General features: G+C 45.8%; 1 protein-coding gene and 1 pseudogene across 2 annotated transcripts; both read left to right on the forward strand.

Annotated features, from left to right (window-relative positions):
- The first annotated feature begins 10,307 nt into the window (after nt 1-10,307).
- LOC125527510 (uncharacterized) lies at nt 10,308-17,530 on the forward strand (annotated as a pseudogene). Its single transcript, XR_015599583.1, has 9 exons — nt 10,308-10,558; nt 10,637-11,281; nt 11,367-11,449; nt 11,896-12,249; nt 12,658-12,919; nt 14,847-15,082; nt 15,166-15,387; nt 16,536-17,094; nt 17,175-17,530. The product of XR_015599583.1 is annotated as an uncharacterized LOC125527510 (transcript).
- LOC147990465 (uncharacterized) lies at nt 12,969-14,683 on the forward strand. Its single transcript, XM_087516582.1, has one exon. The coding sequence runs from the start codon at nt 13,277-13,279 to the stop codon at nt 13,697-13,699; it is 423 nt and encodes a 140-aa protein (XP_087372708.1). The 5' UTR covers nt 12,969-13,276; the 3' UTR covers nt 13,700-14,683.
- Nucleotides 17,531-17,732: the final 202 nt, after the last annotated feature.

Consider the following 17,732-nt stretch of genomic DNA (forward strand, 5'->3'; position numbering starts at 1 on the left):
ACATGATCTTTGAGAAAGTGATGACGAATTTCAATGTGCTTTGTCTTCGAGTGCTGAACTGGGTTGTTGGCAATCTTGATGGCGCTTTCGTTATCGCAGTAAAGTGGCACTTGCTTCAGATGAATGCCATAGTCCTTGAGTGTTTGCTTCATCCATAGAAGCTGAGCGCAGCAAGATCCAGCAGCAATGTATTCAGATTCAGCAGTGGAGAGAGATACACAGTTCTGCTTCTTTGAAGACCAACATACAAGTGATCATCCCAGAAAGTGACATGTGCCTGATGTGGACTTGCGATCAACTTTGTCACCAGCATAATCAGCATCCGAAAATCCAACCAAATCAAACTCTTTGGATACCATAATCCTAGAGTTGGGGTGTGAGCCAAATATCGAAGAATTCGCTTCACAGCTAAGTGATGCGACTCCTTTGGTGCCGCTTGAAATCGAGCACACATGCAAACACTAAGCATAATATCTGGCCTAGATGCACATAGATAAAGTAAAGAACCAATCATGGAGCGGTATACCTTTTGATCGAACTCTTTACCATTGTCGTCAGGACCCAGATGATGTTTGGCTGTTGTTGTGAAGCCTTTGCAGTCTTGCATACCGAACGTCTTCAGGCAATCTTTGAGATACTTCTCTTGAGATATGAAGATGCCATTGCGCTGTTGCCGTATTTGAAGACCAAGGAAGAACTTTAGCTCCCCCATCATGGACATCTGATATTGCTCTTGCATCATATATCCAAACTCTTCACTGTACTTCTGATTGGTGCAGCCGAAGATAATGTCATCCACATATATTTGGCACACAAACAGTTCACCATCATATGTCTTCGTGAAAAGAGTGGGATCCAGGGAACCAGGTATGAAGCCTTTGCTCTTCAAGAAGTATTTGAGTGTGTCATACCAGGCCCTGGGAGCTTGTTTGAGGCCATACAGTGCCTTGTTGAGCTTGTATACCATGTCAGGATGTTTTGGATTTTCAAAGCCAGGCGGTTGTGCAACATACACTTCTTCTTCAATCTTGCCATTGAGAAAGGCACTTTTCACATCCATTTGATATAGAAGTATGTTATGATGATTTGCATAGGCCAGCAGTATGCGTATGGCTTCAAGCCTAGCCACAGGAGCAAATGTTTCATCGAAGTCAATGCCCTCCACTTGAGTATATCCTTGAGCAACGAGACGAGCTTTATTTCTGACAACTTGACCATGCTCATCTTGCTTGTTGCGGTATATCCATTTGGTGCCTATTATGTTGTGCTTCCGTGGATCAGAACGCTTGACCAGTTCCCATACATTATTCAGTTCAAATTGTTGAAGCTCTTCTTGCATAGCTTGAATCCATTCAGGTTCCATGAAGGCTTCTTCAACTTTCTTGGGTTCTGATATTGATACGAATGCGAAGTGCCCACAGAAATTTGCTAGCTGAGTTGCCCTTGAACAAGTGAGTGGACCAGGTGCATTGATGCTGTCAATTATTGTGTCAATCTGCACTTCATTGGCAACACGAGGATGTACAGGGCGAAGACTTTGCTCTTGCTGATCTGTGTTGTTGTTGGGAGGAATGTCTTCAGGCTGAGCAATGTCTTCATGTTGATCAGGTGCTGAGATGATAAGTTCTTCTTCAGGATGAGCTTCAGAAGGTATAATCTCTCCAGTTCCCATAAGCTTGATTGATTCATTAGCTGGAATTTCATCTAGCACATTTGGCAGTTGCTCTCTTTGTGAGCCATTTGTCTCATCGAACCGCACATCCACTGTTTCAACCACTTTGTAATGAAAGAGATTGAAGACTCTGTAGGAGTGCGAATCCTTTCCATATCCAAGCATAAAGCCCTCATGTGCTTTTGGTGCAAACTTTGAGGTGTGGTGTGGGTCCTTGATCCAGCACCTTGCTCCAAATACTCTGAAGTAACTGACATTTGGCTTCTTGCCAGTTAGGAGTTCATAAGATGTCTTTGTCAGAAGCTTGTGAAGATAAACACGATTGATTGTATGGCATGCAGTGTCAATGGCTTCAGTCCAGAATTTTCTTGGAGTCTTGTATTCATCTAGCATTGTTCTGGCCATCTCAATGAGTGTTCTGTTCTTGCGTTCGACGATGCCATTCTGCTGTGGCGTGTACGGAGCTGAGAATTCATGTGTGATGCCCAAGGTATCAAGATATGTATCAAGGCCAGTGTTCTTGAATTCAGTGCCATTGTCACTTCTGATGTTCTTTATCTTGGCGCCAAAATTGTTCATAGCTCGATTGGCGAAGCGTCTGAAGACATCCTATACTTCAGTCTTGTAAAGGATTATGTGCACCCAAGTATATCTAGAGTAATCATCAACAATGACAAAGCCATAGAGGCAAGCAGAAGTAGTAAAAGTTGAGTAGTGAGTGGGACCGAAAAGATCCATGTGGAGCAGTTCGAAGGGTTGTGTAGTAGTCATGATTGTCTTCGAAGGATGTTTTGCCCTTGTCATCTTCCCTGCTTCACAGGCACCGCATAAGTGATCTTTCTTGAACTTGACGCCCTCGATGCCTATGACATGCTTCTTCTTCGCAAGGGTGTGGAGGTTTCTCATGCCAGCATGCCCAAGCCTCCGATGCCAAAGCCAGCATTCTGAAGCCTTTGCTAGAAGACATACTGCAAGTTGTGGCCCTGCTGAGAAATCTACCACATACAAATCACCTTTCCGATACCCTTCAAACACTAGAGACTTGTCAGATTCCATTAGTACCAGGCAACGATATTTTCCAAACATTACGATCATATTCAAATCGCAAAGCATTGAGACAGACATTAAGTTGAAGCCAAGGGATTCAACAAGCATGACTTTATCCATGTGTTGATCCTTTGAGATTGCAACTCTACCTAGACCCAATACCTTACTTTTACCAGTGTCAGCAAATGTGATGTGGCTCTTGTCGGATGGACGTAATGTTGAGTCCATAAGAAGGCTTCTTTTGCCAGTCATGTGATTTGTACACCCACTGTCAATAATCCATTCTGAAGACTTTGAGGTCGCTGGTGTCGTACCCTACAGTGCAGTTAGGGGGATAGGCTTCACGAAGAGAATTGTGAAGCATAAACATTTGACGAACCAGTGGGTTATGAAAACTTAGATCCAGATTAGAACTAATAGGGAAAGTAGCATGCGATTCAGGAACGAGGTACATAACGATGCCATTTGGGCATTTTATCTTGCGCCCCACAAGATTTTTAAGGTCCCCAGCAATAGCGTCAGAAGATTTTGTTTTTCTGCTGGAGACCTTTCCCTGCAAAAGAGAGTTAAGCTTTCTTAACCACCCACATCTTCAAGGGTGGCTTAGAAGCAATAAGTCTAAGTGCAGCATCTGAGAATTTTGGCTTTGAAGCCTTAGCAAACAGTCTAGCAGGTGGACAATAATACTCATAGGAATAAGCAGAATAATTTTTGGTCATATGAACATGACGATTCGAAGAACCGCTCTCATATTCATATGCCTGAGTATGGTTTCCCTGCAAAACATTTGCGTTAGTGTGACTCAGGTGAGTCCTCTGTTTGTATGAAGCCTTTGGACCATATGAAGCCTTTGGTCTGAGGTTTGTCTTCTTCAAGTGAGGTGTCATGAAGACATTCACAGGAAGATTTTCCAGACACTTTTTCGGAACCCAGATCTTCTTCATAGGCGGTCCATTCCTGCAGTTAGTACCAATGTACCCGGCAAACACCTCACCATTCTGATTCTTAAACAGTTTATAGTTTGCATCAAAGGATTCATCAAAGATAATGGGGTTAGCACAAGTGAAGCCAGATAAATTGGATGGATCTGCTGAAAGTTCCTTTGCAGCAACCCATGTGGTTTTGGGGTACTGCTCAGGTTTCCAGTAAGAGCCATCTGCATTTATTTTCCTCACGAACCCAACACCCTCTTTCCTAGGGTTTCGGTTCAGAATCTGCTTCTTGAGGACATCACATAATGTCTGATGTCCTTTAAGACTTTTGTACATCCCTGTTTCAAGCAATGTCTTCAACCTAGCATTCTCATCAGCAATAGCAGTGGTATCCTCGGCAGAGGGGTTAGTTATCACATCAACAGTTGAAGATACTGCAACAGCAGTAGCAGTGGAACATTCAGCAACAGAAGTAGCATTATCATGCTCAATGCATTTAAGACATGGTGGTTCAAATCCTTCCTGAGTGGGACTGATCTGTTCGGCGCGAAGTGACTCGTTTTCCTTTTGAAGATCTTCATGAGCCGCTCTCAATTTCTCAAGTTCTTACTTCCTTTGAAGATAATCATAGGAAAGCTTTTCATGAGTTGTTGAGAGAGTATCAAGACGATCTTCAAGTTCCTGATACTTAACGTGAAGGTTTTTTATGTCTTCAATTAAGGATTCAGATCGAGTCATTTCAGCACCCAACAGATCATCGCTTCTGTCTAACAGTTTTTGAATATGTTCCATAGCTTCTGTTGTTCAGTTGCAATTTTAGCAAGTGTTTTGTAGCTGGGTTTTGAATCACAGTCAGAGTCATCATCACTAGATGTTTAATAGCGAGTAGTGCGTGTGTTTACCTTGGCACCGCTTGCCATGAAGCAGTAGGGAGGAGTGGAGTCGTTTTTGTCATTTGCGTCGGTGTCGGTGATGCAGTCATTGTCTTCAGTGTTGAAGATGGACTTGGCGACGTATGCTGTAGCCAGACTCGCAATGCCAGAATCAGACTCCTCCTCAGACTTCACCTCTGCCTCCTCAGATGCGAACTCCTCCTCTGAATCCATCTCCTTGCCAACAAACGCATGTGCCTTGCCAGATGAGCTCTTCTTGTGTGATGAAGACTTTGAGGAAGACTTGGAAGAAGACTTTGAGTATTTCTTCTTCTTCTTGTCGTCAGAATCATATTCCTTGCTCTTCTTCTTCCTTCTGTTCTCATTGTCCCACTTTAGACACTCAGAGATGAAGTGTCCAGTTTTCTTGCACTTGTGACATGTTTTCTTCTTGTAGTCATGAGCAGAAGCTTCATCATTCCTTGAGCTTGATCGTGAAGATTTTCTGAAGCCTTTCTTCTTGGTGAATTTTTGGAACTTCTTCACTAGCATTGCAAGTTCTCTTCCAATGTCTTCAGGATCATCAGAACTGCAGTCAGATTCTTCTTCAGATGAGGAAACAGCTTTTGCCTTCAAGGCACGAGTTCGCCCATAGTTTGGACCGTAGATATCTCTTTTCTCAGAAAGCTGAAACTCATGTGTGTTGAGCCTCTCAAGTATGTCAGACGGATCGAGTGTCTTGAAGTCAGGACGTTCTTGCATCATCAGGGCCGGGATGTCAAACGAACTATCAAGTGATCTCAGCAGCGTCTTGACGATTTCATGTTTGGTGATCTCAGTGGTGCCGAGGGCTTGAAACTCATTTGTGATATCAGTGAGCCGGTCAAATGTGTGCTGAACATTCTCATTGTCATTTCGCTTGAAGCGGTTGAAGAGGTTGCGAAGAACACTGATTCTTTGATCTCTCTGGGTTGAGACGCCTTCATTGACCTTGGAGAGCCAGTCCCAGATCAGCTTGGATGTCTTCAAGGCACTCACACGGCCATACTGTCCTTTTGTCAGATGACCACAGATGATATTTTTGGCAGTAGAGTCCAGTTGAGTGAACTTCTTGACATCAGCAGTAGTGACACCTTCTCCAGCCTTGGAAACGCTGTTCTCGACGACATACCATAGGTCGACGTCAATGGCTTCAAGATGCATGCGCATCTTATTCTTCCAGTAGGGATATTCAGTTCCATCGTAGACGGGGCAAGCAGCGGAGACTTTGATTATCCCTGCAGTCGACATAGCTAAAACTCCAGGTGGTTAAACCGAATCACACAGAACAAGGGAGCACCTTGCTCTGATACCAATTGAAAGTGCGTTATATCGACTAGAGGGGGGTGAATAGGCGATTTTTATGAGAGTCTTCAAAACGTGAGAGTTATGAAGACAAACAGCGAAGATTATGCCTATTACTATGCAGCGGAAGTTAGATTACACTAGGCCAGCCATGGTCATGTATTCAATAGAGTGAAAGCACAATGACAAACAGCTTCAGTGTAATAAGGATCAGGTAGGAAGAAGTTATGAAGCCAAATTGATCATACATTCGCGTTGTGAAGACAAAAGATAAAGCAAGCATGCAATGGCTTCACAATGAGTAATAGTAAGAAAAGGAAGTGAAGATGAAACCAGTGACTTGTTGAAGACAATGATATGTTGGACCAGTTCCAGTTGCTGTGACAACTGTACGTCTGGTTGGAGCGGCTAGGTATTTAAACCTTAGGACACACAGTCCCGGACACCCAGTCCTGAACACACAGTTCAGGACACCAAGTCCTCACCGTATTCTCCTTGAGCTAAGGTCACTTAGTCCTCGCCCAATCACTCTGGTAAGTCTTCAAGGTAGACTCCCAAAACTTCACAAACTTCGTTCACTGGCAATCCACAATGTCTCTTGGATGCTCTGAACGCGACGCCTAACCGTCTGGAGGATTCACAGTCCTCAAGTGTAATAAGTCTTCAGATCACACAGACAAGAAGACTTAAGTGATGCCCAATTTACTCTGGCTCTAGGTGGTCAGGGCTTTTCTCCTCACTAGGAATTTTCTCTCAAAGGCTTCGAGGTGGGTTGCTCTCAAACGACAAAAGCCATGCACTAAAATCTAAGCAGCCTACCGTTTATGGTTATGAGGGTGGGCTATTTATAGCCACTTGGCAACCCGACCTGATTTGTCCGAAATGACCCTGGGTCACTAAGGAACTGACACGTGTCTCAACGGTCAGATTTCAAACTCTCATGGCAACTTTACTTGGGCTACAAGCAAAGCTGACTTGTCCGTCTCTGGACAAGACTCGCTCTCATTGTCTTCGCTCGAAGACATAGGTTTTTGATTTAGGCATCACTTCAGTCATTCTGACTGGTTCTCCTGGACCCCACTTAACAGTACGGTGGTTTCTATGACTCAACACAAAAGAAAAAGAACTACGAAAGATCTAAGTCTTCGAGCTCCATAAGCTTCATAACGTGTCTTCTTTTGTCATAGTCTTCAATGTGAATATCTTCATATACCACCTTTGTCTTCAATGTCTTCATACATTTTTAGGGGTCATCTCTGGTAGTAAAACCGAATCAATGAGGGAGAAACACATTAGTCCCTCAGCTAGGTTTGTCGTCAATACTCCAAAACCAACTAGGGGTGGCACTAGATGCACTTACACACAGCAACTGGAACTGGTTCAACAAATCATTGTCTTCAACAAGTCACTGGTTTCATCTTCACTTCACTTTACTTACTGTTACTCCTTGTGAAGTCATTGTATGTTTGCTCTATCATTTGTCTTCACTGAGTGACTGCGTGTTCTGTTTGGCTTCACAATATCTTCCTACCTGATCCCTACTACCTAGCTGCTATTAGTCTTTGTGCTTTCACTTCATTGAATACTTGACTATGGTTTGCCTAGTGTAGTCTACCTTCCGCTGCATGGTAATAGGTTCAATTTTATCGTTTGTCTTCAAAACTCCCATGTTCTGAAGACTTTCATAAAAATCGCCTATTCACCCCCCTCTAGTCGATATAACGCACTTTCAGACGCATCACCAACCCCCGACACTTTTCCAGCCCAGAATCCCAGCTGCTGGCATTCTCCCTCTTTATGTAAACCTTGTAAAATAAGAGATAATAGGCATAAGTATTGTGACATAATGTGTAATAACAACCCATAATGCAATAAATATCGATATAAAAGCATGATGAAAAATGGACGTATCACGCCTCGGAGGGGGCGTAGGCACTCGACGGCGGTCATCACGGTCGAGCCGACGATCATGCTGCTCGCGGTTCCGACCCGAGTACTGCCGTTGGCGATCTTGAGCTGTGAGCCAACTGAACGGTGTCAGCTACCACAGATCTGCTATGAATTCTATTATGCGACCGAGACACTGCCGTGTTCTGCTCTCCTACCGCTCGGAGCAATGCTCTAATCTGCATCAAGCCCTTGCCAGCCTCCAACTGGGACAGCTGAATAAACTCCGCTATACGTGCTGCAGCGGTAAGATTTTGAATCGGAGTGCGGTATACCCGCGGTTCCGGTGGAAACAATTGCCGTTGTCGTCGACTGGACTCGGGGATCTGCCGTCGAGCACGTTCGTCGAGTGAACGCTGAAGATTCTCCAGACGAGTGCGCTCAACCAAGGTGGCCAAACGCACAGCCTCCAAGGCCCGAGCCTCAGAGGTTTCTCCAACAACGGGCGTGTGCAGGGCCTCCATATTGTGGAGGTGAAGTTCCTCCCTCTGCTGAGAAGAGAGAGTTTCGGGATGGTATTCTTCGTGAATGCGCGACGGCTCGCCGCCGCCATCGTTGCTGCCGTTGCGACGCATGCCAGGCGGGCTGCGGGGTGTGTCGACCATCAGGACCTCTGCCGCGGGGTTGCTGCTGTCGCACTCGGACAAGGTCTCAACGGAGCCAGTCGAACATGTCGTAAAGAGATTCGTCGGGCTTGATTGCCGCGACTTGAGGGGTGGCCGACTGGCGCGCCACCGCGTGCTTCACCCAGCGCTGAAGCCGCGACCGACCAGATCGCTTGCAACGACGAGCGGCTGGGATCGAAGGCGCTGCGGGAGCCGACCTATACTGAGTCGACGGTTTCCGCAAAAGGACGCCGCGAACACACGCACGAAAGTGCGTCACCTCGCGGACGGGGAGCGCTTCGACGTCGAGAGGGGCTTCTTGGAGCCAAGCAGAGTCGTCGGCGATGAAGACGAGCGCGCTGAGACTGAATTTCACGACCCTCAGCCAAACCTCCGCCAGAAACCATGACGAAAGGAATCGGAGAAAATTGCAACCTCACCGGAAAGTCGCTAATACACCAGCCCCAAGGTGGGCGCCAACTGTCGTGGTTCTAAGTCTGACAGTAAAGTAGGGGGGTAGGAATGTAGAGGCAAGATCCTAGCTACGGTGAGATTGTGAACACAGGATTTACGAGTTCAGGCCCTTCTCGGAGGAAGTAACAACCCTACGTCTTGGTGCCCGGAGACTTGGTCGATTGGAATATGTGTGAAGTCACAGGGGGTGCGAACCCTTGTGCCAGAGGAGGGGTGGCTTATATTGAGTGCGCTGGACCCCTCCAGCCCTCAATTACACAGGGTTTAAGGTACATAAAGATTGGCGTTACTGATAACGCCAACAATAAAGATACATGAATGATTATTAAGTCTATAAGGTAACGCCAGACCGTTGCCGTACAGAGTGACCTTATATCTTCTAGCTGTCGAGTGATTCTTGGTACGGTCGAGTGAGTACTCCTTGGTCGAGTGAGCTTGAATCTTCCGAGTGGAATGTTTATGGTCGAGTGAATGATGGTATCCCTTGAATGCTTCTGACTTTAGTCCAGTATCCTTGGGGAGGGTGTCTAGGTCAAGCCTATGACCCTACTCTAGGTACATGTCGTCGTCAGTGGCTAGGGTTCGCTTGAGTCGTTCCTGGAGGTAGGGCGAGTGAGCGAAGGGAAAACTGATCTCTTTCATAGCATCGTCATTGTAACCTTTTGAAATGTACAAATTCTGATAGAAAGTTCAGACTCATTATAACCTTGCAAAATGTATAAATTCTCATAGAAACTATGGATCTCCTCCTTAATTTCATCATGATCAACACACACTTGCCATCAGCCTTATGTAAAGAGGTGATCCTATTAATCATCTTCCTTCGCAACGCACGGGTGTGGAAATCTTTTGTATTCCGGTCGCCTGCTTGAATAACTTGGACTATATATATTTGTTTCATTCATATCTCTTCTTAACGAAGGGTCTCCTGTAGCTGAGCCGTAACAAAAATTTCTTCTGTAGATGGCTCCTATCAATGGGAACTATCCGGTGCACCGATACTTGTGGTGCTACCGGTGCACCAGACCTTCTAGTACATTTTAAAATGTTCCAAAAACATGAAAATAAATTGATCACGCTCACGCAACATTAATGTTTGTTGTCACAAAATTTTAAATCAAAATTCAAAACACTGCTTGATATAAAAAATGATAAATTTGATATCAATGTGGTAATGGGCCAAATCTAAAGCCAACTATATTTAGTACTCCCTCCGTTTCTAAATATTTGTCTTTTTAAAGGTTTCAAATGATGACTACATACGAAGCAAAATGAGTGAATCTACACTCTAAAATATGTCTATATACATTCGTATGTGATGACCATTTGAAATTTCTAGAAAGACAAATATTTAGAAACAAAGGGAGTATTAAAATTTGCACTTTTGTATCTCAAGCAAATACTACCGGCCAAACCGACCCAAACACAGTAGCTCCGCTCGTCCACCATCAGTCATTTTCGGGCGAAAGTCCCAAGGGCAGCGCGCGCGGGAAACCGCAAACCCACCGCACCAGCGCGCGCTCGACGAAATGCCGCCGCCGCCGCGGCAGGACTTCCCGCCGTTCCCTTTCGTGCCGTACCCGATCCAGACGGAGTTCATGTCCTTCCTTTACAGCGCCCTCTCCTCCGGGCCCCGCGCCCTCGCCCTCCTCGAAAGCCCCACCGGTAAGCTCTGCTCTGCCGCCTTCCCCTCATCCTCCACCACCAAGACCCTAACGATTCAGCCTCCCCGCGTTGCCGCAGGCACCGGAAAGACCCTCAGCATCATCTGCAGTGCGCTCCAATGGCTCCTTGACCACCGCGACGCCGCCTCGCTGGGCCACCCCGAACGGGCCAATGGCTCCGCCCCCGCTGCTGTCGGCGGCGAAGACGACGAGCCCGACTGGATGCGGGATTTCACACTGCAGCCGCTGCCGCCTAAGAAGGACATCAGGAAGAAGTCGGAGACTCACCCGTCCAGGAGGCATGGAACGAAGAAAGTGGGGGGTTCGGAGAAATCTGAGCGAATTCGGGAGAATGACGACGAGGAGGAATTCTTGCTTGACGAGTACGAGAGCGATGACGGGGACGGGGGTTCGGAGAAATCTGAGCGAATTCGGGAGAATGACGAGGAGGAGGAATTCTTGCTTGACGAGTACGAGAGCGATGACGGGGAGGGCACAGGACGGCAGGCCGGGAAGCGGGCACATTGTGGTGGTGCTAGTAGTAGTAGTAGTAGTGAGAGCGAGGATGATGAGGATGAAGAGGAGGCCACTCCCAAGGTGTATTTCACCAGCCGTACGCATTCGCAGCTCTCGCAGTTTGTCGGGGAGCTCAAAAGGACGAATTTCTCAGGGAAGCTCAGGACAGTGTGCTTGGGATCCAGAAAGAGCTTGTGTATTAACATGGGTGAGTGGATTATGTGGTTATCTTTGTTCTTCTATTTTTGGGGCTGGGATTGTGCTTAGTTCATCTGTGGTGCGTTTGCTTACAGATGTTCAGAAGCTCGGGAGTGCAAACCGGATCAACGAGAGGTGCTTGGAACTGCTAAAGAACAAGAAGAGCAGCAAAATTAAGGCATGTGTCAATTACGTCAAATTAATTTGCAATGCTCAGCTGCTCTGTTAGATACATTATCTTTGATTGACTTCTGCACCCAAATTTGGCTGTTTCTTGCACGTTTAGGGCTTGTCATGCTCATGAGGTACTAATGTTGTTTCCCGACTGTAATTTCTTCCAAGATTTCGAGCTGAACATTAGTTTTGTCAATTCTCAGTGGAAGTAGAACTAGATTTTTTTATTTTTTTTGAAAAGGGGATTACCCCGGCCTAAATTGGTAGTGGAACTAGATATGCATTGAGTTATTTTTTCCCATACTTCCATTCAGTGTGATTGCACAGGAAAGTGTATGGTTATCACTTGTCATATTTGTATGTGCTGGGTTGTTAAATACCATTAATATGCTGCCAATTTATAACTTTATTATTAACTGCTAGTAAGTTTATGGGGCTGCAAATATTCAGGTCGAGGGTGATAACAAGAAGGGACGCCAAACAAAGGCCTCTTGTCGGTGCCCAATGTTAGGAAACAGAAGTCTGCAGAAACAGTTCAGGAGTGAAGTGTCCGACCATGGTCCATTGGACATTGAGGATTTGGCACAACTTGGAAGGAAGATTGGAACATGTCCTTACTACGGTGCACGTGACATGGTCCGCTCAGCTGACCTTGTAGTACTTCCTTACCAGTCTTTGTTGCTGAAGTCTGCTAGAGAATTACTTGGCCTTAATCTGAAGAACAGTGTTGTCATCATAGATGAGGCTCACAACTTAGCAGACTCCCTTACTAGCATGTACAACTCAAAGGTCGAATCTTCTCAGGTGAGGATCTTTTTGTTCTGAGTTCTAGGTTCCTAACATCTGTTGGAAACCGCACTATGACGCATCTCATTCCACACACTATACAGAATTAGTCTGACTGTATAATGGTACTCTAGCTTCATAATTTCGTTTGCTTTGCACATTCAATAGTGTTATCCAAGATCCGAACATGTGCTGTATGTATGTTTACTGTATATAAGGAGACCTAAGCAAACAGAGTTTTCTGGTAGAGAGCTTGACTTGACTCAGTTGTGTTGTTGTGGCAGACAACAGGATACTAAAAATGATATTTATTGGTCCATTTTTAAGATTTCCTTTACTAAGCAAAACGTAATTAACAAATGAACTGAGACTGTTTGCTTCCAGTTGTGGAAACTAACATAATTTTCTGATTCTCATTTTCGTTAGTTGAGGGCAGTCCTTTCCCACCTGGAGGCATATCTCGATAGATTTCAGAATGTTCTGGGAGCTGGAAATCGACGTTACATCCAGACCTTGACAGTTCTAACACGGTCATTCCTACGATGTTTGATAAGTAATGAAGATTGTTCCTCCGCTGTGACCTCTATGACTATAAATAAGTTCTTATTCTCCCTTGATATTGATAACATAAACATAGTAAAACTTTGTTTGTATCTGAAGGAAAGCAATATAGTCCACAAGGTGAAATATTTCTTCGACTACATTTCCACTCAGTCTTATTGTGCCTAGAATCTATATCCATTGACTAATGATATGCAGGTTAGTGGATATGTGTTAGAGTACGTAATGGGCCTAATGGGCCCGTTAGTCTTAGGGTTAATTAGAGATAAGAGTCGCTTTCTTAGGGGTCAAGTAAGCCTTGCTTGGGAGTCAAGTAAACCTCTCTATATAAAGAGAGGAGATGTATCAATCTAATTAAGCAAGAATTAAGAAGGAAATCCTTCCATCTTGCCCGGCCGTGGGCAAAAGGCCCCCGGCCGGTCTTCTTGCGCCCTCCTTCTAGCAGCGCCATAACAATTTGGTATCAGCTAGCTTCGGTTCGATCATGTCTTCACCGCCGCCCAACCCGTCTCTTCCGCTGTCGGTCACGATCGTCGCCCCGCTCCTGCCCGCGCCGGGATCCTCCGTCGCGCCCGCCCCCGTCGTCCTCACCCCGGAGGTGTCCGGGGCGCTGCGGGACCTAACACAGGCGGTCCAGGAGATCCACCTGTTCTTGGCCGGGTCCTATGGGCCGCACCCGACTGTGCCGCCCATCACCGCCACCGCGCCGCCGTGGCTACCGTGGCAGCCGCCGCACCAAGCGGCCCCCGCCGCGCTCGCCGGGCTGCTGCAGCAGCCGCTGCAGCTGCCATCCATCGCCCCGTCCTGGCTGTCGTGGCAGCCGCCGCACCAGGCGGCCTTCGCCGCACTCGCCGGGTCACTGCAGCTGCCATCCATCGCCACCACCGCCCAGCCCTGGCTGCACTAGCAGCCGCCGCTCCTGCCGGCCTCCGCCGCGCCCGGCGCTCCGCCGCAGCAGCCGCTGCCGCTGCCCGGTGCGCCACCGCCGCAGCCGCTGCCGCAGCCACCGCCGGTTAGCTCCGGCCCCGCATCGACCGCGCCGGCGGGAGTCCCGCTCCACCAAGTCCAGTCCCCGCCGTCGCCGTCACCGCTTCCGTCTTGGATCGCTACCCGCCACGTGTCGGCGGCGGTGAGGCTGCAGGCTACTGCGTGCGGCCTCCTAGCGCGTCGGCGTGTGCGAGAGATGCGTGGTCTGCAGCTGCCGCTCCTCCAAGTTGACCTTCGCTGCACAAAGGACCTCGATCTCATCCGCTGCGCCGGGGATCTTGGGCATGCGGTTTCCCCCACGGGCAGCGGGCATGCTGTTTTCCCCACGGGCAGCGACCTCCAAGTCTGCGACATTGGCGGTTGGGGGGGCGCACCCCTCCTCGTCATTCTCCATCGCAAGCCCCCCACTCTTCCCTGTGCGGTGCAGACCAACAGTCGTCTGGCAGGAAGAAGGCATGGTGTCACCGACAACAACGCACCACGTAGCACCACTGCATTCCGTCACCAGGCGCCGCAAGGGCGCCTCTGCTGGTCACTCTTGCGACCACTTCCAGGTGGCCATACACATGCACTCCTTTTGTCCAGATGGTGTCCATGGGATCCAGGTGGCTGTACACGTGCACGTCCGACGTGCGGATGGTATCCACTTTTTGTTAAGAGGTCCAAAATAAATCGTCCCAGTCCATTTCAGGTTGAGAATAATAAAACAAGCCGAGATGTAAAAGGCTTGTTTTTAGGTGTTAGGTTTGGGTTGCGTCGAGTCATGGTTATAAGTTGGTTAGGCTGCAGCTTGAGGACAAGCTGCATGTCCAGGTGGGGTGTAGTGTTAGAGTACGTAATGGGCCTAATGGGCCCGTTAGTCTTAGGGTTAATTAGAGATAAGAGTCGCTTTCTTAGGGGTCAAGTAAGCCTTGCTTGGGAGTCAAGTAAACCTCTCTATATAAAGAGAGGAGATGTATCAATCTAATCAAGCAAGAATTAAGAAGGAAATCCTTCCATCTTGCCCGGCCGTGGGCAAAAGGCCCCCGGCCGGCCTTCTTGCGCTCTCCTTCTAGCAGCGCCATAACAATATGCCAACAAATTATTTATCACCGAAAATGGTGTGGGCAATTTGAATCATGGACAGCAACATGGTGAAGGAAGCAGTATAACAAGCTTTCAGGCTTTGACTGACCTTTTACGCTCTCTACTGTACTGCAATGACGATGGAAGAATCATAGTTGCACGACACAAGCCTGGTGGGCAACCTGAAGATGCATATATTAAATTCGTGATGCTTTGTGCAGAGAAAACATTTTCTGAGGTGATGTACCTTGCTCCATATGTTGCTTGGAGACAAGAGTTGTCCTATTTCACGTAAGTATTTATAGATCTTTCCTCTTGCAGGTTACAGATGACGCACATGCTGTTATTCTGGCTGGTGGAACCCTCCAGCCTATTGAAGAAAAAAGGTTGCGCCTGTTTCCAGGCTTATTGCCTAGTGATATAAAATTCTTCTCATGCAACCATATTGTTCCCCCTGAGAGTATTCTTCCTATAGCTGTTACATGTGGGCCTTCAGGCAAGAAATTTGATTTCAGCCACAGTTCAAGGAGCTCTCTTAACATGGTCTGTATACCTCGAGTCATTTCTCCTTTACTCTTGCTACTCTAATATTTCTGAGAATGCCATTTTATTAGTTTATCTTGCAATGGGCACTGCTTTGTGCCTTCTGGTTAATATATACTCCCTCCGTTCCTAAATATAAGTCTTTTTAGAGATTCTAATATGGACTACATACGGAGCAAAATGAATGAATCTACACTCTAAAATACGTCTATTCGTCCGTATGTGGTCCATATTCAAATCCCTAAAAAGACTTATATTTAGGAACGGAGGGAGTAAATACCAATGCATACATATTTATTTTTAACAAAATAATTAGGACCTAATGTTTATTGCAGTACTCATTGTGTGATTTGTCTATAGAAGTAATCCAGGATTGTACCACTCTGTTAAAGTATATTTGCAACTTTTAATCCATGCGACCCTCTTTGTTTCTTAATATTCTTTGCTGTTAGAACTTGCTAAAATACACATGCTTAATTGCCCTGGTATATTTGGTTATATTTCATTATGAAATGTAAATGCCAGCCTTCTAAATGAGTGCATGAATTGCTGTGTCCAAACTCTTTACCAACAGCCAAGTCTTGTTCTATAAAACATACCATGCTAACTTATACTCCCTCCGTTCCGAATTACTTGTCGCAAGTATGGATGTATCTAGATGTATTTTAGTTCTAGATACATCCATTTCTACGACGAGTAATTTGGAACGGAGGGAGTAGGTTATATTTGCTCTTGTGTTAATAATTTTTTGGGAAAATTTTGTTTTTGCCACTCTAGATTTTGCCAATTTTCCTTATGCCATTCTAGATTTTGACATTTCACTTTTGCCACACATAGCTTTTTACAATTATCACAATTACCTTTCTGTGGCAAAAGCTAAATAATTTTATTTCATTTTTGCCACTCTTAGTTTTTGAAATGTATCACAATTGCCACTCTGAAAATGTTGCTTTGGCCACTAGAATGGCGATTGTGATAATTATCAAAAACTAAGAGTGGCAAAAGTGAAATGTCAAAATCTAGAGTGGCATAAGGAAAATTGGCAAAATCTAGAGTGGCAAAAACAAAATTCCCCAATTTTTTTGGTAATATGCTCTACTCAAAGGCACGTTATTTTTGTGCCTATTCTTATCTGCTTATCTTTGCAGATCGAAGAGCTTGGACGTTTTCTTTGCAATATAGTGACAATAGTACCAGAAGGAATAGTAATGTTTCTCTCTTCCTACGAATATGAAAAACAAGTTTATGATGCATGGATGGCTTCAGGCACAATTTCTAAGATTTCTAAGAAGAAACACGTGTTCAGAGAACCAAGAAGCAGTGTTGATGTCGAGGTGATACTCAACAAATACAAGGAGGCAATTCAATCCTGCAGCAAAGGTTCAGGAGACACTAGTGTTAACGGGGCACTTTTATTGGCTGTTGTCGGTGGGAAGATCTCTGAAGGTATAAACTTCAGTGATGGCATGGGTCGTTGTGTTCTGATGGTTGGATTGCCTTATCCAAGTCCAGATGATATTGAACTGATGGAGACAATAAAACACATTGGAAACTATTCTACCTCATCTGTGATTGGAGATGATAAGCCCTTCAACGGAAACGATGAATGCAAGCTTGAGCCTGGCTTTGATGTACTAAGGAAGAGCGGTAAAAGTGGCCGAGAGTACTATGAGAACTTATGCATGAAAGCTGTGAATCAGTCTATCGGTAAGCTGATGTGTCATCTTAAGTCTTAAAACTATTTTGCTTTAGTTCTGTTCTTAAATGATGAACTAATTTGCTTGCAGGTAGAGCAATCAGGCATGTAAATGACTATGCTGCAATGCTGTTGGTTGACTCACGTTATGCACACACCTCATCAAGCAGGGGTTTCTCTTGCCCCGTTGAAAAGCTACCCCAGTGGATCAAGACACGACTCACTTGCGGTCAAAACTATGGGGAAGTTCATAGATTGTTGCTTCAGTTTTTCAAAATCAACAAACAAATACATTGAAATATTACAGATGTTGCTACATTTAATTAAGCCAAGCCCGTACAGGCTTGCACAAACGTAATGCATTTTTGTTTGGCTGATATCAGTGCAATGCGCATATGTGTAGCTACCTACTGATGACCAACTGTTCGAAGGTACTGTTAGCACTTGAAATCCCATGTTATCGGTGGCTGATACTCCCACCGTCCGGAAAAACTTGTCCCAAGCTTTTCTTTCAAATGGATGTATCTAGCACCAACTTAGTGCTAGATACATTTTTTTGAAGGACAAGCTTTTCCGGACGAAAGAAGTATCAGTTATCAAAGGTATGTGTACACCTGTTGTTTTCCCACACACAGATCCGTGAAGCACC

Source organism: Triticum urartu, chromosome 1A (assembly GCF_056163025.1).
Source record: "Triticum urartu cultivar PI428250 chromosome 1A, HENAU_Tu73, whole genome shotgun sequence".
NCBI lineage: Eukaryota > Viridiplantae > Streptophyta > Magnoliopsida > Poales > Poaceae > Triticum > Triticum urartu.

Bases quoted from the DNA above. Each gene is read 5' to 3' on its own strand.
- LOC147990465 (XM_087516582.1), top strand. From the start codon at position 13,277: ATGTCTTCACCGCCGCCCAACCCGTCTCTTCCGCTGTCGGTCACGATC.